The 17,148-nt window shown below is 39.5% G+C and overlaps 1 protein-coding gene across 3 annotated transcripts in view; it reads right to left on the bottom strand.

Moving 5' to 3' along the window:
- DOCK1 (dedicator of cytokinesis 1) overlaps positions 1-17,148 on the bottom strand; it is a 362,095-nt gene that overhangs the window by 156,896 nt on the left and 188,051 nt on the right. For all 3 annotated transcript variants that reach the window (XM_035138565.2, XM_035138566.2, XM_035138567.2), the window contains one exon: positions 1,445-1,546. In XM_035138565.2, the coding sequence (XP_034994456.1) occupies positions 1,445-1,546 (102 nt within the window). The remainder of the gene's footprint in view (positions 1-1,444; positions 1,547-17,148) is intronic.

Raw genomic sequence — 17,148 nt, 5'->3', positions numbered from 1 at the left:
ATTTATTCATTTAACAAAAAGTATATCTCTTGATTGCAGCAGAACATCTAAGCTGCTTACATATAATGGTAAGGACAAATTACTTTCACTGTCATTAAAACGCACACACACTAAATTAAGATAGTTGATTTATTTCCAAAGCTTAGGTAATGTTTTTTTTACAAATCTTTCAACCCTCAGAAATATAGTTTGAAGCCTAGTTGGATTCTAGACTGGTTTTTTACTTTTTGCATGGGTTTGATAATATAGGTAATCATGTGTTTTTTTCTTTTTCATTCACAGGTTGAAAATGAAGCTGTCTTTGTAGAATTAGCCCTATTATTCAAAAACTCTTACTACTGACACATGGTTGCAAAATATTATTAAAATGGCACTAAGTCTGATTTGCTGTAGCTGAAATAGCCAGCCCCAAAAGGCACCACTACAGAAATGATAGCTAACTATATTTCATTAACACAGAAAGAAACCACCATGGTTTGATTTGACTGCATGATTATGCTAAGAAAATGGTTCTTTATTCTTCTCCTATTACAGTATATATATGCTCAAGCAAATGGATACAATCGGAGAATAACTGAATCACATCTGCAATAAACTGAGAAATCTTATGTCTGTTCTTTGCCTCCACAGTGTTGTCAGAAGAGTCAATTCTCTCTCAAACTCTTTAAAATGCTGTACCACAGAATCCAACTCCCCTAGGTAACAGAATTTGTAATCTAACACAGTTGATCAGACTTCAGGTCACCTGCTAATTAATGGATCTCAGCCAACAAGTTTGGTTGTTACTTTGCAGCATGCATTTGCCATATGGCAATGATAGTTCCAGGTCATTAGAGAGGTATCTACTTAGCTATAAATTCCCTTCTATTATGCTCTAATTAAGTTGTACTATGCACTCAGAAAGAAAGATTATAAAGAACCTTGAAGAGTTTCACTCATTACCGGCATTAATAATAAAACATATATTTAAAGCTAGCATGTGAGGTTATATTGCTTAAAATGGCAGATGCACAAATAAAAATGAATTTGACTAAACAAAGTAAACAAATCTAGCATATAATAGCAACTTAAAACAAGGTAGGATGATTCCAATTAAAAAACATTAGAAGAGAAAGTTCAAGGGAATACCCCGAGAGTAACTACTGAAGCTTATAGGGTTGGTTTAAGATTAGGTCTAGGACTCAGCTGAATAAAATCTTGTTTTCCCACCCCAATACCAATTCCTTAAGGCATGTTTTCAAATTCTGATTTTCCTTGAGGATCAGTTGTTTCATCATTTAATATCAAGGCAATGAAACAATATTTGCTCTTCACTCAGGAGGTAAGCAATGCTTCATCGATTTCTTATGTCAGGCACCCATAGTTTTTTATATATAAGCTTTATAACTTTCTTTGTCAAATAACAACAAAAACAAACATCAATGCAGGAAGAAGTCGAACTTACAACAACATCCGATCTCATCTTCCCAAAGGTCTTGATTAAATGGGCATAATGATAGTCTTCCATTTGTCTTAAAATAGCTGTCATGCTTGCAACAAAGTTTCCCTGTAAAAGAAGAAAGACAATCAGTTAAATAAGTAAATATGCAACACAAGACACAGCTGTACTCCAGCAACTCCTGTAGGCATGTTGCAAAACGTACAAGTCAGAATATTTTAAAGAAATACCGGTACCTTAATATAACCCAAAACACATTTTCCCATGTTTACACACCAGCATGTACTTTACAAATCTATCTGTTTTATATATATGATTTTTAAACATTATTAAACTTCTGCTATCTTTTCAATCACATTACCAAAGGGTTTTTTTTTGTAAATTGTTCTCTTCTACAAACTTCAGTCACAACATACAATTTACCATCCCTCATTCATTCATTCATTCATTCATTCATTCATTTATTTTAAAGGGAAACCATTGAATCCTATAAACTCAAAAGAGAATCCTGGAGTTCAGGGGGCTCTCCAGAACAGCATTTGCTATACAGGAAGGTACATATGCAAGAGAGAGTCTGAGACAGGCATCCCCAAACTTGGCCCTCCTAATGTTTGGGGACTACAACTCCCATCATCCCTAGCTAATAGGACCAGTAGGGATGATGGGAATTGTAGTCCCAAAACATCTGGAGGGCCGAGTTTGGGGATGCCTGGTCTAAGAACATCTAAAACTTTCCTTCCTTGCACATCTGGAAGTGACTTCAGCTCATGCAAGAGCTCCATTAGATCCAGACCAATCAATGCATATTTTGTTCCTAATTAGATAGTGTATAGCATAAAATTCAAAAAAGTACTTTCTACCTTCACTACAAAGCATTACCGGAAAAATTACCAAAACAATAAGCGCTCTCATAATCTCACTGTCAAATAAGGGCAATAAAATGATTCTTATAAGAAGTATCCTTTGAGATGTCAAATCATTTTTCATGATATAACCATACGCAAGGTCACAGGATTTATAAAACTCGCAATCACTGTCATGTTATGCATAGCAAACATATTGATCCACACATATGAGATGAAACCACAACACATTAGTTTCTTACTGTGCTCGGTGCCTCAGTATACTTAAAACACCCAAATGGCTGATACAACTACAGCAATTTCTAAAACTACTCTTTTAAGGTACAACCTCATGACAGTGGAATTGCTTGCTACTGATTATACTCAGAAGTTAGGGGTACAGTTGTGATTTGCAAACTCATGGCCTCAATTATCTACATTTATTTCTGTTTCTGGTTAACAGCTTTGATCATATGCATATGCTAGCCTAATTCTGTTTGTTTAGCAATTTAAATTATGATGAAGAAGGGCAACAACCAAGAGATTAATATGGGGCCTGAGGGAAAATATTATGCGAACTTTCTATATGAACGGAAGCTTAGACTGTATGGAGTTCTTCAAGTTAATCAATACTAAAAAAAAGATACTTAAACAGACTTATCTCTCATGTACATTTGTGACTTCTTTTCTCTTTAAATGGCTGATTATTTAAGATTAATGTGTGTAAACACAAACCCTCTCCTTCATCTGCCAATACCTTCAGCATTTATCAAGAGATCCTAATCCTCTCTTTTGTAATTGCACAGTATTTCTCTATGGGAATTACTACGATTATGCTGATAAGCAAATAAAGAAGATGAATCATTGCAGAGAGAGACAATTACATTAAAAAAATCTTATTAATTAGCATGGTTAAGAGCTAGAGAGATGAATAGGTTAATCCCATTAGCTAATTTATAATTCTGTAGAAATGGAGAATACTTAAAAGAATTTTTTAAAAAGAGAAAAAAGAAAACCTGACTTCCATAGAATGGGTAAAAGGATAACATGTAAAGATGGTAATGAGTTCATTACGGCACAAAGTTGTTTTTCTTTTCTTTTCTTTTTTTTAAAAACACACAACCCTGACTGCATCAAAAGAGTTCAGGGATGAGGCAAATGAAGGCACGTCCATACTCGGTCCTGTATACCTGAAAGGAGCATCTCCACCCCCATTGTTCAGCCCGGACATTGAGATCCAGCGCCGAGGGCCGTCTAGTGGTTCCCTCACTGCGAGAAGCAAAGCTACAGGGAACCAGGCAGAGGGCCTTCTCGGTAGTGGCACCTGCCCTGTGGAACGCCCTCCCATCAGAGGTCAGAGAGATAAACAACTACTTGACATTTAGACAATACCTAAAGGCAGCCCTGTTTAGGGAAGCTTTTAATCTGTGATATTTTAATGTGTGTTGGAAGCCGCCCAGAGTGGCGGGGGGGGGGGAACCCGGCCTGATGGGCGGGGTATAAATAATATATTATTATTATTATTATTATTATTATTATTATTATTATTATTATTATTTCTCTATTTTTGGATGGGGTTCAATAACATACCAACAAATTAAGGTTGCTCAAGTAAAGCTGATTTTGTGCAACAATACCAGATTCCCCCAAAGATTGGGGGGGGGGGTTTACAATAAGGAAAGTGATGTGAAAATGCAGTGGAAAGTGTGAGATAACATTTGCTTGATGCAAGGTCATCTTAACTCACTGACAACAAATTAGAATGACCATTCAGTAAATAGGCAACATTATCTAAAATCCCTGCAAACAAAATCAGGGTAAATGCTCAGCTTAAGACTAACCGTGCAATCCTATTCAAAATAAATATCCTGAACGCACTTCCATTAGTGAAGAAAGTAAGGTATAATAATATTAATTTATTACTTATACCCCACCCATCTGGTAAGGCTTCCCTAGCCACTCTGGGCAGTATATGGAGGAGAGGCCAAAATTGCCATAATACAGGCCCTCAAATCTGGTAAGCCTAATTAGCATTGTGACACGGGTGGCGCTGTGGTCTAAACCACTGAGCCTAGGGCTTGCCGATCGGAAGGTCGGCGGTTCAAATCCCCGTGACGGGGTGAGGTCACATTGCTTGGTCCCAGCTCCTGCCAACCTAGCAGTTCCAAAACACGTCAAAGTGCAAGTAGATAAATAGGTACTGCTCCGGCGCGAAGGTAAACGGCGTTTCCGTGCACTGCTCTGGTTTCGCCAAAAGTGGCTTAGTCATGCTGGCCACATGACCTGGAAAAACTGTCTGCGGACAAACGGCTCGCTCGGCCAGCAAAGCGAGATGAGCCGTTCACGACTGGACTTAACTGTCAGGGGCCCTTTACCTTTACCTTTTTCTTTCTAGCAATAGCCAGTGGCGGAGCTTCACGAGCCCGTTCTGGGGGTGGGGCACACCTCCCGGAGGGGCGTGACATGCGTTCCAGGGGCGGGGCGCACATTTGGGGGGCGGGGCAGGCACCTGCGATGGCGCCCCTTGGAGCTCGCCGCTCGGGGCTGCCCTCCCCAATCTTCCTACACCCCTGCCAATAGCTTTTCTCCTTTTGGCAAGTACCCCCCCACACACACGTCTCTCTCATCTGTCTTAGCTTTCTTTTTCACTAAGAGCACAACAGAATATGTGGGGGGGGGAGGAGATGTGGTGAACCGCTTTGCTACAACAGTCCATCGTTTTCTAACTGCTCCTCAATTAATGTGGAAAAAGAAAGACTGGGTAATGTTTATTTATTTCCCACATTTTAATCTTGCTTTTCAGACAATTATAATATCACAAAGCAGCTCACGTGAATAAAGAAGAGCTGTCCTACCAACCAAGCTTACAAATAAAAAAAGACAAGGCACCCGATGGGAGAAGAGTGGAGGGAACAGATACCACAGGGAGATATTCAAGGCTAGAACCAAGTGGTGATTACAACCATTCATGCGAAACTTGAGCCAGATTGATCTTCCCTTGTTAGTGTTCTTGCCTGAATAGCAGTTGGTGGCTCTTGGCATGCCTGGTTTCTGGGCAAAAATCAGCTAATAAGTCCACATGCAACCTCAGAATAGACTTTTGCCTATCATATGAGTTCTCTTTGCTCCCTGGGAATGTCAATAGCAAACCATTCTGTTCTGAATGTTGTCAACAACAACAACAACAACAACAACAACAACAACAACAACTTATTACTTGTACTCTGCTTATCTGACTGTTTTCCCCCAGCCACTCTAGGTGGCTTCCAACAGAACATAAAAGCACAACTAAAACATCAGACATTAAAAACTTCCCGATACAGGTGTCTACGGAAAGATGTCTAATGCTGGTACCAACCACTGGGTACACATGCTCCTTCCCACTCAGGTACTTAAGGTAAGATTACCAGATTTTTTTCAATGAATCCAGGGACACTTTTCAACTTCAATGGATTTTGTATGAGGACTGGTTTGTAAATCCGGGGACTGTCCCCGGGAAACGGGGACGTCTGGTAACCTTAAGTCTTAAGGGTTGACGGCAAGGGTGGTAGTTGAATACCACCCTTGCCGTCAACCCTTAAGACTTAAGGTTTACTCAGACTAGACTCACTTAAATTAAAACTGAATTGAATAGCATCCATTGCATTAACTGGGCTGCATCAAGCTCAAGAGGTATGCTAGAGGAAGCCAGTACAAGTCCCACTTGCACAATGGGATGACCCCCCCACACCCCACAGAAATGCCTGCGCTGTTGGAACGTTCTCCTTAACACTACTTTGAATTCACCCATTGCTTTCCCCTCTCTTATGCTTCTGATCTTCTATACTGTGTATTATAGGTGTTGTTATATTGCAAGAAGCATTGAAAAATACATATAAAGGAACACAGAAATAGATTTCCCTAGAGAGTGTAAGTACTAGTTTTTACAACATAAAAATATTCCATTTTCTTCTATTTCTCTTAGGACAGTGTAATTCAGGTCAGAGAAACTGGTGTTTGATGCTAATTTAATTTTTATTGTAGCATTCAAGACACAATTGAACCTGCTGTCAGATTTAACCTTTTGTTTATTTAACACATTTAAACTTCATTTTATAATTCAAGGCATATGTATTCCACAGTGGGGTTGTTTTTAACCCAACATTGTTGTTGATTTTGGAAATTCATTTCAAATGCTGCACAGACACATGTATCTCAATGCTAAGTGTTACCTATGAAGTCCTTATATCTATAATCTGACTGGTTACAGACAAAGAGAAGTCCTTGATTTTCAGTTCCAATGAAAAGCAAAGTATGCAAAATTAAACCACAGAAATATTGCCTGTTTGGGTTTTCAAACTGCCTATGTTCCTCCTTCAAACAACAGACGAAACCTGCTGGTTAGAAAGAATGATTTTGTGGGGAACTATTGCTGAAAACAAGCTTTGTGCCAAGAATACAGAAATATAATTGTTGCTCCAGTTGCTATTGTAATACAATAATTACAAGAAGCACTTACAATAAGTATCCTAATCCAGGAAGACCTCCATCCCTTGCATTTTCCCTCCTATGGGACATCTTCTGAATAGAGCTATTTTAATTATTCTAGAATCACTATTTTTTCCACTTAGCTTTGCTTTATTTAGTGTGTAACATGCTCATTAACTATGCTATTTAATGATGCTAAAAGAAATGACATATCTGTAGATGTCTGGAAGTGTCTCATAGTATATAGCAGCTGATCCTAAATTGTAGATACATTTTGCAGAGATGACCAAGTTATACAATTCCAATAACTAAAACTGCCAGGATTATTTCTCATTTGCATTTCTCTTGAAACACTTTATATATGAAAATACTCCCAAAAAATAGCCTTTAAGTTGACAATTTCTCCCATCTGTTTTTTTTGTCTAAATACATTTTTTGTCTATATACAAAGAATGCAGTTTATTTGTGAATGTGGATTTGCAAAGCAAAATGTAATCTTTGTTGAACAGCAACGATCTATGAAGCTGACTTAATGTAATTGTTGCTATTTTCAGTTCTTGCAAAGGAAGCAATATGAAGGGAGAAAGGTTTTGTAATTTATATATTTGAATTACATTCCACCCAAAAATCCATTTCGAATAAACTGTATAATCCAGGTTGTAATAGAATCCTTTATGGACAGAAGTCAACATTTTTTTAAATGGGCTGAGATATTGATCCTTCTCCCACCACAGAGAAGTTATTAAGACTGAATTACTCTTGCTTCTATTAAGATCTGGTTGAAGGCACAGTACATCATGGAACACAATTTAAGTAATCTTGATATTTCAACTATCTCAGTTGGGAGAGAAAGTTATTTAGCTGCTGTACCATTGAAGGTTCAGGGTCACATTGTTAATTATATGACAAATTATATGCCCTCGCCATTAACACTGCCGTGCTACAATGGCTCGACTACTCATACTCTGTTCACTTATGCCCATTTACTTTATTATATTTGTACCCTTTGAGTATGGAATTCCACACTTTGTAAGTATGGACATTTGTGAAGCACTTTGATAAACAGGGAATAACTGTATGCGGATGCCAGAAGGCCATATGTTGACCTTTGTTGTGGCTACATAAATGCACCTTTACAATTACTCCTAGTATAAAATTGAAATTGATTTTCAGAAAATTATATTTTTTTTTTGTTCTGCCTAGAGCAATATGCTATATTAAGGGGATGGGAGAGGCAAAACAGCACATTAGTATGCTATGGATCCAATAAAGTATTAAAACCAACTCAAGATTTTTTTAAAATTAAAGATATAAAACATTACTTACTATTGCTCTCCAGTGGGTAGGCTGATGAAATATAATCCACATCGTTACAGTTCTAAATTTGGTTGAACATAATTTAGACAATAACACCAATAGCTGGTATCAGGGCTGAATATCAGTGGTGCGTTTAGATTATTGCAGACTGTGGACTTAAGGGTTCTTATTTTACTTACTTCAAATTGTGCCAAGCCTGTACTGTTACATTTGGGGACCGTCCTGCTCATTCTTCTAAGTGATACTCTGAATTTCTGCTTAATCTCAGAACTCCCCATATCTCTTTCCTCAGACTGTTCAAAACCAGAGAAAGCTGCAAGGCATGCAAACAAATAATCATGGGAGTACCCCTGAGCATGTGTAGAGTGCTTTTCCTCATCGAGAGTGAAGGGAAACGTGTTTTGAAGTCAACGGCTGTGGCCTTCAAGGTTTAATGTGGCCACCTCTCCTTTTAGAAATGAAATACAGTGGTACCTCGGGTTACAGACGCTTCAGGTTAGACTCTGCTAACCCAGAAATAGTACCTCAGGTTAAGAAATTTGCTTCAGGATGAGAACAGAAATTGTGCTCCGGCGGGGTGGCAGCAGCAGGAGGCCCCATTAGCTGAAGTGGTACCTCAGGTTAAGAACAGTTTCAGGTTAAGAACGGACCTCTGAAACAAATTAGGTTCTTAACCAGAGGTACCACTGTACCTGCTAGCTTGAGCTAAAACCCCTCTGAGAAACGCAGTGGCATGAAGTTGCTCCAGCTGAAGGAATTTAGAGGTCTACTTCAGGGTGCTCTGAATATTAAATCAATATGATAATAAAACTCTCAATAACTGGCAAGCAGAACTGCAGGCAAAACAGGGCTGAGACTATTTACAGTTCCCAAACCCTACTTAAGAAAGCTTAGCTCTGATACAATCTGCTTGTTTCCTCAAGCATGCACAGTTTCTAGCAGATCACCACTGCACAAGTAACCCAAGCAACTGCTCGAGACAGCAATATTGTTAGGCGTAGTGGGGATGCACCACATGAGTTGAGAGTTGTGTTCCAAGTTCACTTAGAGTGCTGAAAAGGATACTGAACACAACTCATGAGCTATATGGGATGGTGCAATATTCAAAGAGCAACATTTGAAAGGGATTCTGGGACACATCAGTAGACTGGCACATCTTTTTTTAAAAAAACAAAACAAAAACTGCAGGCTTTGGGTGGAGAAAACAGGTCTTGCCAGCTCAGACCTCAAACTTAAGATGCTATGTTTTAAACTGGCTGCTTATTATTTTATTATTAATTTATGTATGCTATGCCCTGAAAGCCAACCTAAAATACAGTGGTACCTCGGGTTAAGAACTTAATTCGTTTCAGAGGTCCGTACTTAACCTGAAACTGTTCTTAACCTGAGACACCACTTTAGCTAATGGGGCCTCCCGCTGCCGCTGCGCCGCCAGAGCACAATTTCTGTTCTCATCCTTAAACAAAGTTCTTAACCCGAGATACTATTTCTGGGTTAGCAGAGTCTGAAGCGTTTGTAACCTGAAGCGTTTGTAACCTGAAGCGTTTGTAATCCGAAGCGTTTATAACCCGAGGTACCACTGTAGTTGCTTAATTTATTAATTATGGACTTTCTTTCTGGCATCATCTGCTGTGAAACCAATTTATATGTGGTGCTTTTAAAATATTGCCTTTATATATAACTTATCCTTTCCTGTTCCCGATATTCCCAGAACCCTTTCTTTAACAGCAAGTATACACATCATGCCCCACTTTCCAATTTAAGAAATGGAGGGCTGAAATTTGAACTGACAAATATGTTTGGTGCTATCAACAAAAGGGGTGTTTATTCAACTTTGTTTCTGCATTTTGTTACCAATTAAAATAGTAGCTTGAGATAACATAGTGTTGTGCACTCTGAAGCGCACCCGCCCTTTTATTGCTTTAACTTGGTTGATTTCATTCGAACAAAGCTATGTATCTTTTACTGTCAAGCAGATGTCAGAACTTTAAATTGTGACACTTCAAACAACTTTGGAGAGTTCCAGGGAATTGCAGAGCTAGCTTTCTGAAAGATAAGGACATAACATTTACCTTTCAAGTCTAGTGTATACTAAAATTTGATACCTGGCAGCTGAAAAAATAAAAGAGTCATTGCCACTTTGAAATCTGAATGTGTAGAGGCCAACTGGCTATTGACCTAGAAGTTGTCCTCAGATTCTTTCGAGCAGCAGTCTACAAGACAAACTGGTCACTCAGACCAGTGGAAAGCAGACTATATGACAAAACTGAACAAAAACTGCCTGTAAAAACACCATGGCCCTCCATGCATTCTCCAAATGACCTCTTCCAAGCTGTAAACAGCCACTGCTCACTATTAATTCTTGATAAGCCTAACTTGAGGAAGCCAAGATGAGCAAAACAAAGAAGACCTCAGACACTGGAGATGGGAAGTTATCCCTCCCCGCTGCCCGGCCTCTCTCTTCTGAACAAGGAGTATAGAATACTCAGATAAACCAGCCTTTTCAAATTAAAACAAAAACAAAAAACACATGATGCTGAGAAAGAAACTGTGCTCAGTGAGACAAATTACTTTCCTCCATGATCCACGTAGTTCTTGCACCCCCTCTCCCTGTAGTGGGCACTTGAGAAAGAGAGGTGGGTGAAGAGAGGTTGACAATTTTCCATATTTTCTTAATTGCCACTCCATGAGATGTGTGGTACCAAAACAATACACCGCTACAAATGTGGTACAAACTGCACTGGATTTTAACGGTGCTATTCTATACATGTCAACTTTTCAGAATCAAGTCCCACTGGGTATAGTGTTGCAGCCTCAAGTGAAGCTTTCTATCTAATTCATCAACAATAGGAATGGCTTCCCTCCAGGAAGCCCAGGACTGCAGGGCCCAGTAAGCTGCCGGGCCCCTAAGAGTGGGTTGTATTCTGAGCTGAGAACCCCTAGGCTTCTAGGCTTCTAGAATGCATGACTTTTATCTAGTTTGTTGTCATTCTGACAGTAGTTACCTTGCACTACTTAACCACCAATGTAGTGTCTATCCTAAAAAAATCACATGGACTAAAGAGGAAAATGTTAACTGCTCTCTTAATACCTAGAATGTGTCATCCTTCAGATGCTGTGGGTTAGACAATAATGATGAAATGATGAAACAGAGAAATCACCTTCAGCTTAAAGGCTGAGTTGGGTCACTCTGATGAATGATGCACAAACTGATCACAGCAGTGTATCAAACAATTTAGGGCACATAATTGTGTAGCAAACAGAAAAAAAGCAATAATAATGTTGATATTAAAATGTTTCACTGATAGCACCCATTAATTTAAAATAGATTCTCTGCTAAATGGAATTGACAGGACAACACTTTCAGAGATGAAGTGGGAGAATACCTAAAAAATACACAAATTATTTCAAGTTATTCTGTTCATCGAAAAAGGACTCGTTTCATAACTGCCACTTTACTAATGGATGCTAAACAAAACATTCCTGATAAGTGTTATTTTTGCACAGCTGTTATAGTTAATCTCCCTGGATTCAATTCTGCCTGGACAAACTGAAAAAGTTGGATAATAAAAAGTGACCTAGTTTCTCTATATAAAATATCTGACTTTAGAACAAAAGTAGAATATCAAAAGCTGGAATTTAAATGCAACAACAACAATCAAACACACATACACCTTTCCCGTCTGCATTCCCTATATCATACTTCACAGGTACACCCCAGAGCTCCCATGGTGTACTTGCATGCCAAAGACTCACACACAGTAGCTGAGAGCCTGGTTCAAATGTGTAGCTGAACATGTGGAATAAGCATGTTGTGCTTCTTGCGGATCACATCTCAGGGAGTGAGTTGCAGCTGAAAGGTTCTCTACCACAGAACTTATGTAAGATTGAAATCCTATTTTCAGTCCGTGAGGCAGGATATAACATTCAAAAATAAATTGCTGCACCACCATAGTTTGGGACAATGAAGAGGATGGAAATATGCGAAGGTTCCATGGCCTGCCGCTAATCCCACAGGACTCAATTACTACAACCAAGTCTCAAGTGAATTTGGGTGGCTGACCTGTCATTTTTATTTCTCTATTTATGCATTCTGATTTATAAAGCTTGAGAAACAAGGAGAAAAGAGGTGTAACACAGGATAAATGGGTAGCTGATGCATTGGCTTGCTAAATCTTTGCCATGGTCAAGCACCTGTTGTAGCAGTTCTGAACTCTCTTGCTCTTTTTAGATCCTGCCTCTCTTCAGCATACTTTGTAATCTCTGCCTTGCTCTTCTTTCTGCTTTTATTCAGTGTCTAGGCTCCTGTTTCAACACCTGGTTCCCTCTTTTGCTGAGTCTTATTAAGCTGTTCACGCACATAGCTGTATTAGACCAAATCACATGTGATTTCGTTTTGCCTCCTTTACTCTCATGGTAATGTTCATTTAGAGTTAGCAGCCATGATGTTACTGTGCAACTATCACAAGCAAAGGAGTACACATAGTAGGGCTGGGCAATATATATCGCCCAAAACCAATTTGAAGTTCATGTTGTGATAGTGGATTGATGGCTTTTGACTTGGCAATATATTGTGAATCATGATGTGTGTGTGCTATGCAAAAATCACAATGTGGAAAAAACCATGAAGCCAGCCAATGCTCCTCTCGATTCCTGCAGCCCCTGTTAACTCTGCTGGCTCAGCTCTCCCCTGCCTCGTGCGGGGGGGGGGGGGGAAGCAAATTATAAAAGTAGGCACCAGCAAAAATCACAATGTAGGAAAAATCATGAAGCCAGCCAATACTTCTACCTAGCTCCATCCAGTGCTTTTTTTCTGGAAAAAAAATGTTTAGGGGTGCTCTCATTTTCCTATTCATATTGAAATACTGCCCCTCAATGAGGCCAAACTTAGATTCACAAAATGTTTAGGGGTATGGGACCCAGGTGGCGCTGTGGTTAAACCACTGAGCTTAGGGCTTGCTGACCAGAAGGCCGGCGGTTCGAATCCCTGTGACGGGGTGAGCTCCCGTTGCTTGGTCCCAGCTCCTGCCAACCTAGCAGTTCGAAAGCATGTCAAAATGCAAGTAGATAAATAGGAACCGCTACAGCGGGAAGGTAAACGGCGTTTCCATGTGCTGCTCTGGTTTGCCAGAAGCGGCTTTGTCATGCTGGCCACGGCTTTGTCATGCTGTCATGTGCTGCTCTGGTTTGCCAGAAGCGGCTTTGTCATGTTTGCCAGAAGCGGCTTTGTCATGCTGACCTGGAAGCTATACCCTGGCTCCCTCGGCCAATAATGTGAGATGAGCGCGCAACCCCAGAGTCGGTCACGACTGGACCTAATGGTCAGGGGTCCCTTTACCTTTTTATGCGTACCCCCAGAAAAAAAGCACTGGCTCCATCCTTATTTCAAATATCATGATATATTGGCAAATTGCAAAGTTTAGCTAGTGATATATTTGCAATACTGAAAACCAGTTATCGCCCAGCCCTAATGCATAGTAGCAAAATTGTATGTTTGTGTGTGAATCAACACATGCAAACACACACTCATGTCTGTACAGATACTTTGCCCAGTAGGAAAGGTACATAGTATGAAATGGGAGGCTTAGCCACCGTCGTGGATGACTTCTGGCTAGGGACTGGTTTGGTATAAGAAGGTGTCAGGAGTAGGCTCACACACGAGTAGTACTCCTTTTGCTGTTCTTTGTGTAGCAGCAAAATTTAAGAGCCACTTACGATATCTCCTACTATAGATAATGGCATCAATGTGCTTCTAGCATCGCTTCAGGGCTTTGTTGAATTAGCGCCCTGACCATCTTATCAACAGAAGCAAAGCCTCACTGAGGGACATATTTTTTAAAAAAAAATCCACCAAAAACAACATAAGAGAAGCCCAAAATATTGATCTGAGTAAACAACATAAAGCCTAGAACTCCTACATTCTAAGCCTAAAAGAACAATTCCTCATAGAGCCTCCGGCAAGTTCTTATGTTCCCTACCTTAAGCTTCCCACTAGAAATCATTAATACCACTACTTCAACTTACAATGTTATGAGTAAAAAATATATTACTACACCTATCACAACTGCTTTGAAGGCAAAAGGCACTATATAAATCAGTGCTGACAGTCAATCCTAGAGGAATCCTACAGGAAATATGTAGAAGGATATGATTCAGAATGTCAGTACTGCAAAGAGTTTGCAATATACAACAGAAACAAAGAAAGTGTAAAACCATCCAAATGGGGCAAAGTATGCATAAGGCATCATCACATACACAAACCAGCACAATAAAAACATTCCCTTTTGCATTCCTTCCCATTGATGCTTGTACTGGATTTTCAAAATGCTTGCTAAAGCATTGCAGTTGTATGGATGACACATCATCTGGGACTTTAACTAATAGACAAGTCTTTGTGAACCAAAGAGCTTTGCAGGGTTTGTTTTTGAACTCTTTCGCATATGCTTCCACAGAGACATCTGTAAGCTTCCTATGCACTATGAAAACAGCATATAAAATATGGCTGTAATTTGCTCTACTGCTTTAGTTGCTTGCCTCTGCATATACATTGATTGCATGTATTGTTGAGAGAGAAAATGCAAGGAAAACAAAGCAACATGTTTCCTTTCCGTGGAGGAACTAGTAATATTGTGATTTGAGGCTTAAATTTCTCAGTAGAAGGTATGAGAGTGTGGCAAATTTGCATGTCCCTTTAAGCCCTCGCTTTTCGCAGTGAGGCCCTCGGCACTGGACCTCAGTGTCTGGGCAGAACGATGGAGGTGGAGATGCTCCTTCAGGTGTACTGGACCGAGGCTGTTTAGGGCTTTAAAGGTCAGCACCAACACTTTGAATTGTGCTCGGAAACGTACTGGGAGCCAATGTAGATCTTACATGGTCTCGGCGGCCGCTCCCAGTCACCAGTCTGGCTGCCGCGTTCTGGATTAGTTGTAGTTTCTGGGTCACCTTCAAAAGTAGCCCCACATAGAGCACATTGCAGTAGTCCAAGCGAGAGATAACTAGAGCATGCACCACTCTGGCGAGACAGTCTGCGGGCAGGTAGGGTCTCAGCCTGCATACCAGATGGAGCTGATAAACAGCTCCCTGGACACAGAATTGACCTGCGCCTCCATGGACAGCTGTGAGTCCAAAATGACTCCCAGGCTGTACACTTGGTCCTTCAGGGGCACAGTTACCCCATTCAGGACCAGGGAGTCCTCCACACCTGCCCACCTCCTGTCCCCCACAAACAGTACTTCTGTCTTGTCAGGATTCAACCTCAATCTGTTAGCCGCCATCCATCCTCCAACTGTCTCCAGGCACTTACATAGGACCTTCACTGGTTCTGATTTGAAAGAGAGGTAGAGCTGGGTATCATCCACATACTGATGAACACCCAGCCCAAACCCCCTAATGACATCTCCCAGCGGCTGCATGTAAAGGGAGATGGCCAACTCTCATCCAACCATTAGTTTCCATCAGTAGATTATTCCTGCAATCTACACCGCAAAAGAATGGTGAGGCAAGAGTCCATAACAATATAAAAGAAGATCAAGAAAAACTAGCCTAAAATGAATGCTGCATCACCCCTTATAGCACTCATAGTGCTCTAAGTTATAGCAAGTTTGAATTTTAAATTCAAGGAGTTTCCAGCAGTGCACTATTGCCTCGGTTTTTGGAAGCGATATCCAGTTGTTTCCTTCCCTATTTATAGCCAACTGGAAACTGGGATTTTGGACCACGGGTGGCTAAATTCTAAGAATGCACATTTCCATAAAAGTGTATTTTTATTTTTATTTTAAAAAAAGTTTATTTAAACTTTCCTTCAATTGGAATGATACCTCCATTGAAATGAACAGAATGATTTAAAAAAGGGCTTCAACCTGAAAATTCCATGCGAATTAAAGCAACTCACTGCTAAAAACCTTGGGACAAGAGAGTTTTCAATTACGGGCTGTCCTTTGCTACTCATCAGGCCTTTTTCAATCTGCCTACATATTTCATTTTGCATTACCACACTATTTAACTACCCCATTATTTAACTACCTTCAACATTACCCGATTTCACACATTTTCAAAACCATTCTTTTAAAAAAAAATCTCCCACCCCACCACAGTTGTACTCCCACAAAATAATTGAAAATACCCCTTCAGAATTGGACCGCTGAACAGATTTTACCTTGCCAAGTTCTGATCCAGAACCATAACAGAAATTTTCAATATTGTCTTTTCAACAAAGACATTTTCAGATAAATAAATACAAAATATTATGTGAACAATATTCTCCAATATGTTTTCATCTGCTTCACATATCAATACATCAATGCCTTTTAAGACCGACCTTTCTCTTACTTCAATAAGGTAGCGTATCAAAAGGATTAAATTTTAAAGTAGAAATGGAAAATTATGCCTATAATTTAGCTTGTCTAAAAGTACGTATAAAACCATTTTTAAGAATGGAGCATTCAGTACACAAAAATCTTGGGTTATAGAGTACGTTGTTATCATATTCAAGTTATTAACTACAGAGTTCCACAACTAGAATAAACCCAAAGATGGTTTTAATCAACTTGCATTACTTGCTTAATGCAATCAACAGTTTATTAGATGACATATGAGAAATGTTCTTGCTCTTTTTTCCATCTATCATTTTCAAGTGCAGATTTGTGGGGAGGGAGTGTCTCTAATAAAAAACTTCAGCTCATTTTCAGCTTTTTTGGTTTGTTTTCTTTGGGGAATGCTGCTGCTTTTCAATTGGGCTTTCCCCCCTAAACTTTTCTGTCAAACATGAAACAAAGAATGCACTTTTGTTTTCATAAAGCTCAGATCAAAACCAAACTGTGCCACTGAGACTCGTACAAATTGAATTGAAAAACAGACTCAGAAAATGCAATAAAAATTCATACCACATTACAGACAGTACTTTTTTTCATTCAGGTTTAACAGCAAATCTTGTTTTTAATTTTGCAGTGTTAATGCTTCATGGTAAATTAGTAAATGAATTATCATCATCAGCAACAACAACAACAATAAAAGTCACAGGTGAGAATGGCTCTTTTAAGAGACAAATGAAATTGCAGAATCCTTTCCCAAGGAGAAAAGCCTTTG

Source organism: Zootoca vivipara, chromosome 5 (genome assembly GCF_963506605.1).
Source record: "Zootoca vivipara chromosome 5, rZooViv1.1, whole genome shotgun sequence".
NCBI lineage: Eukaryota > Metazoa > Chordata > Lepidosauria > Squamata > Lacertidae > Zootoca > Zootoca vivipara.
The sequence above is the reverse complement of the archived record's forward strand: the minus strand, read 5'-3'. Positions and strand labels throughout refer to the sequence as shown.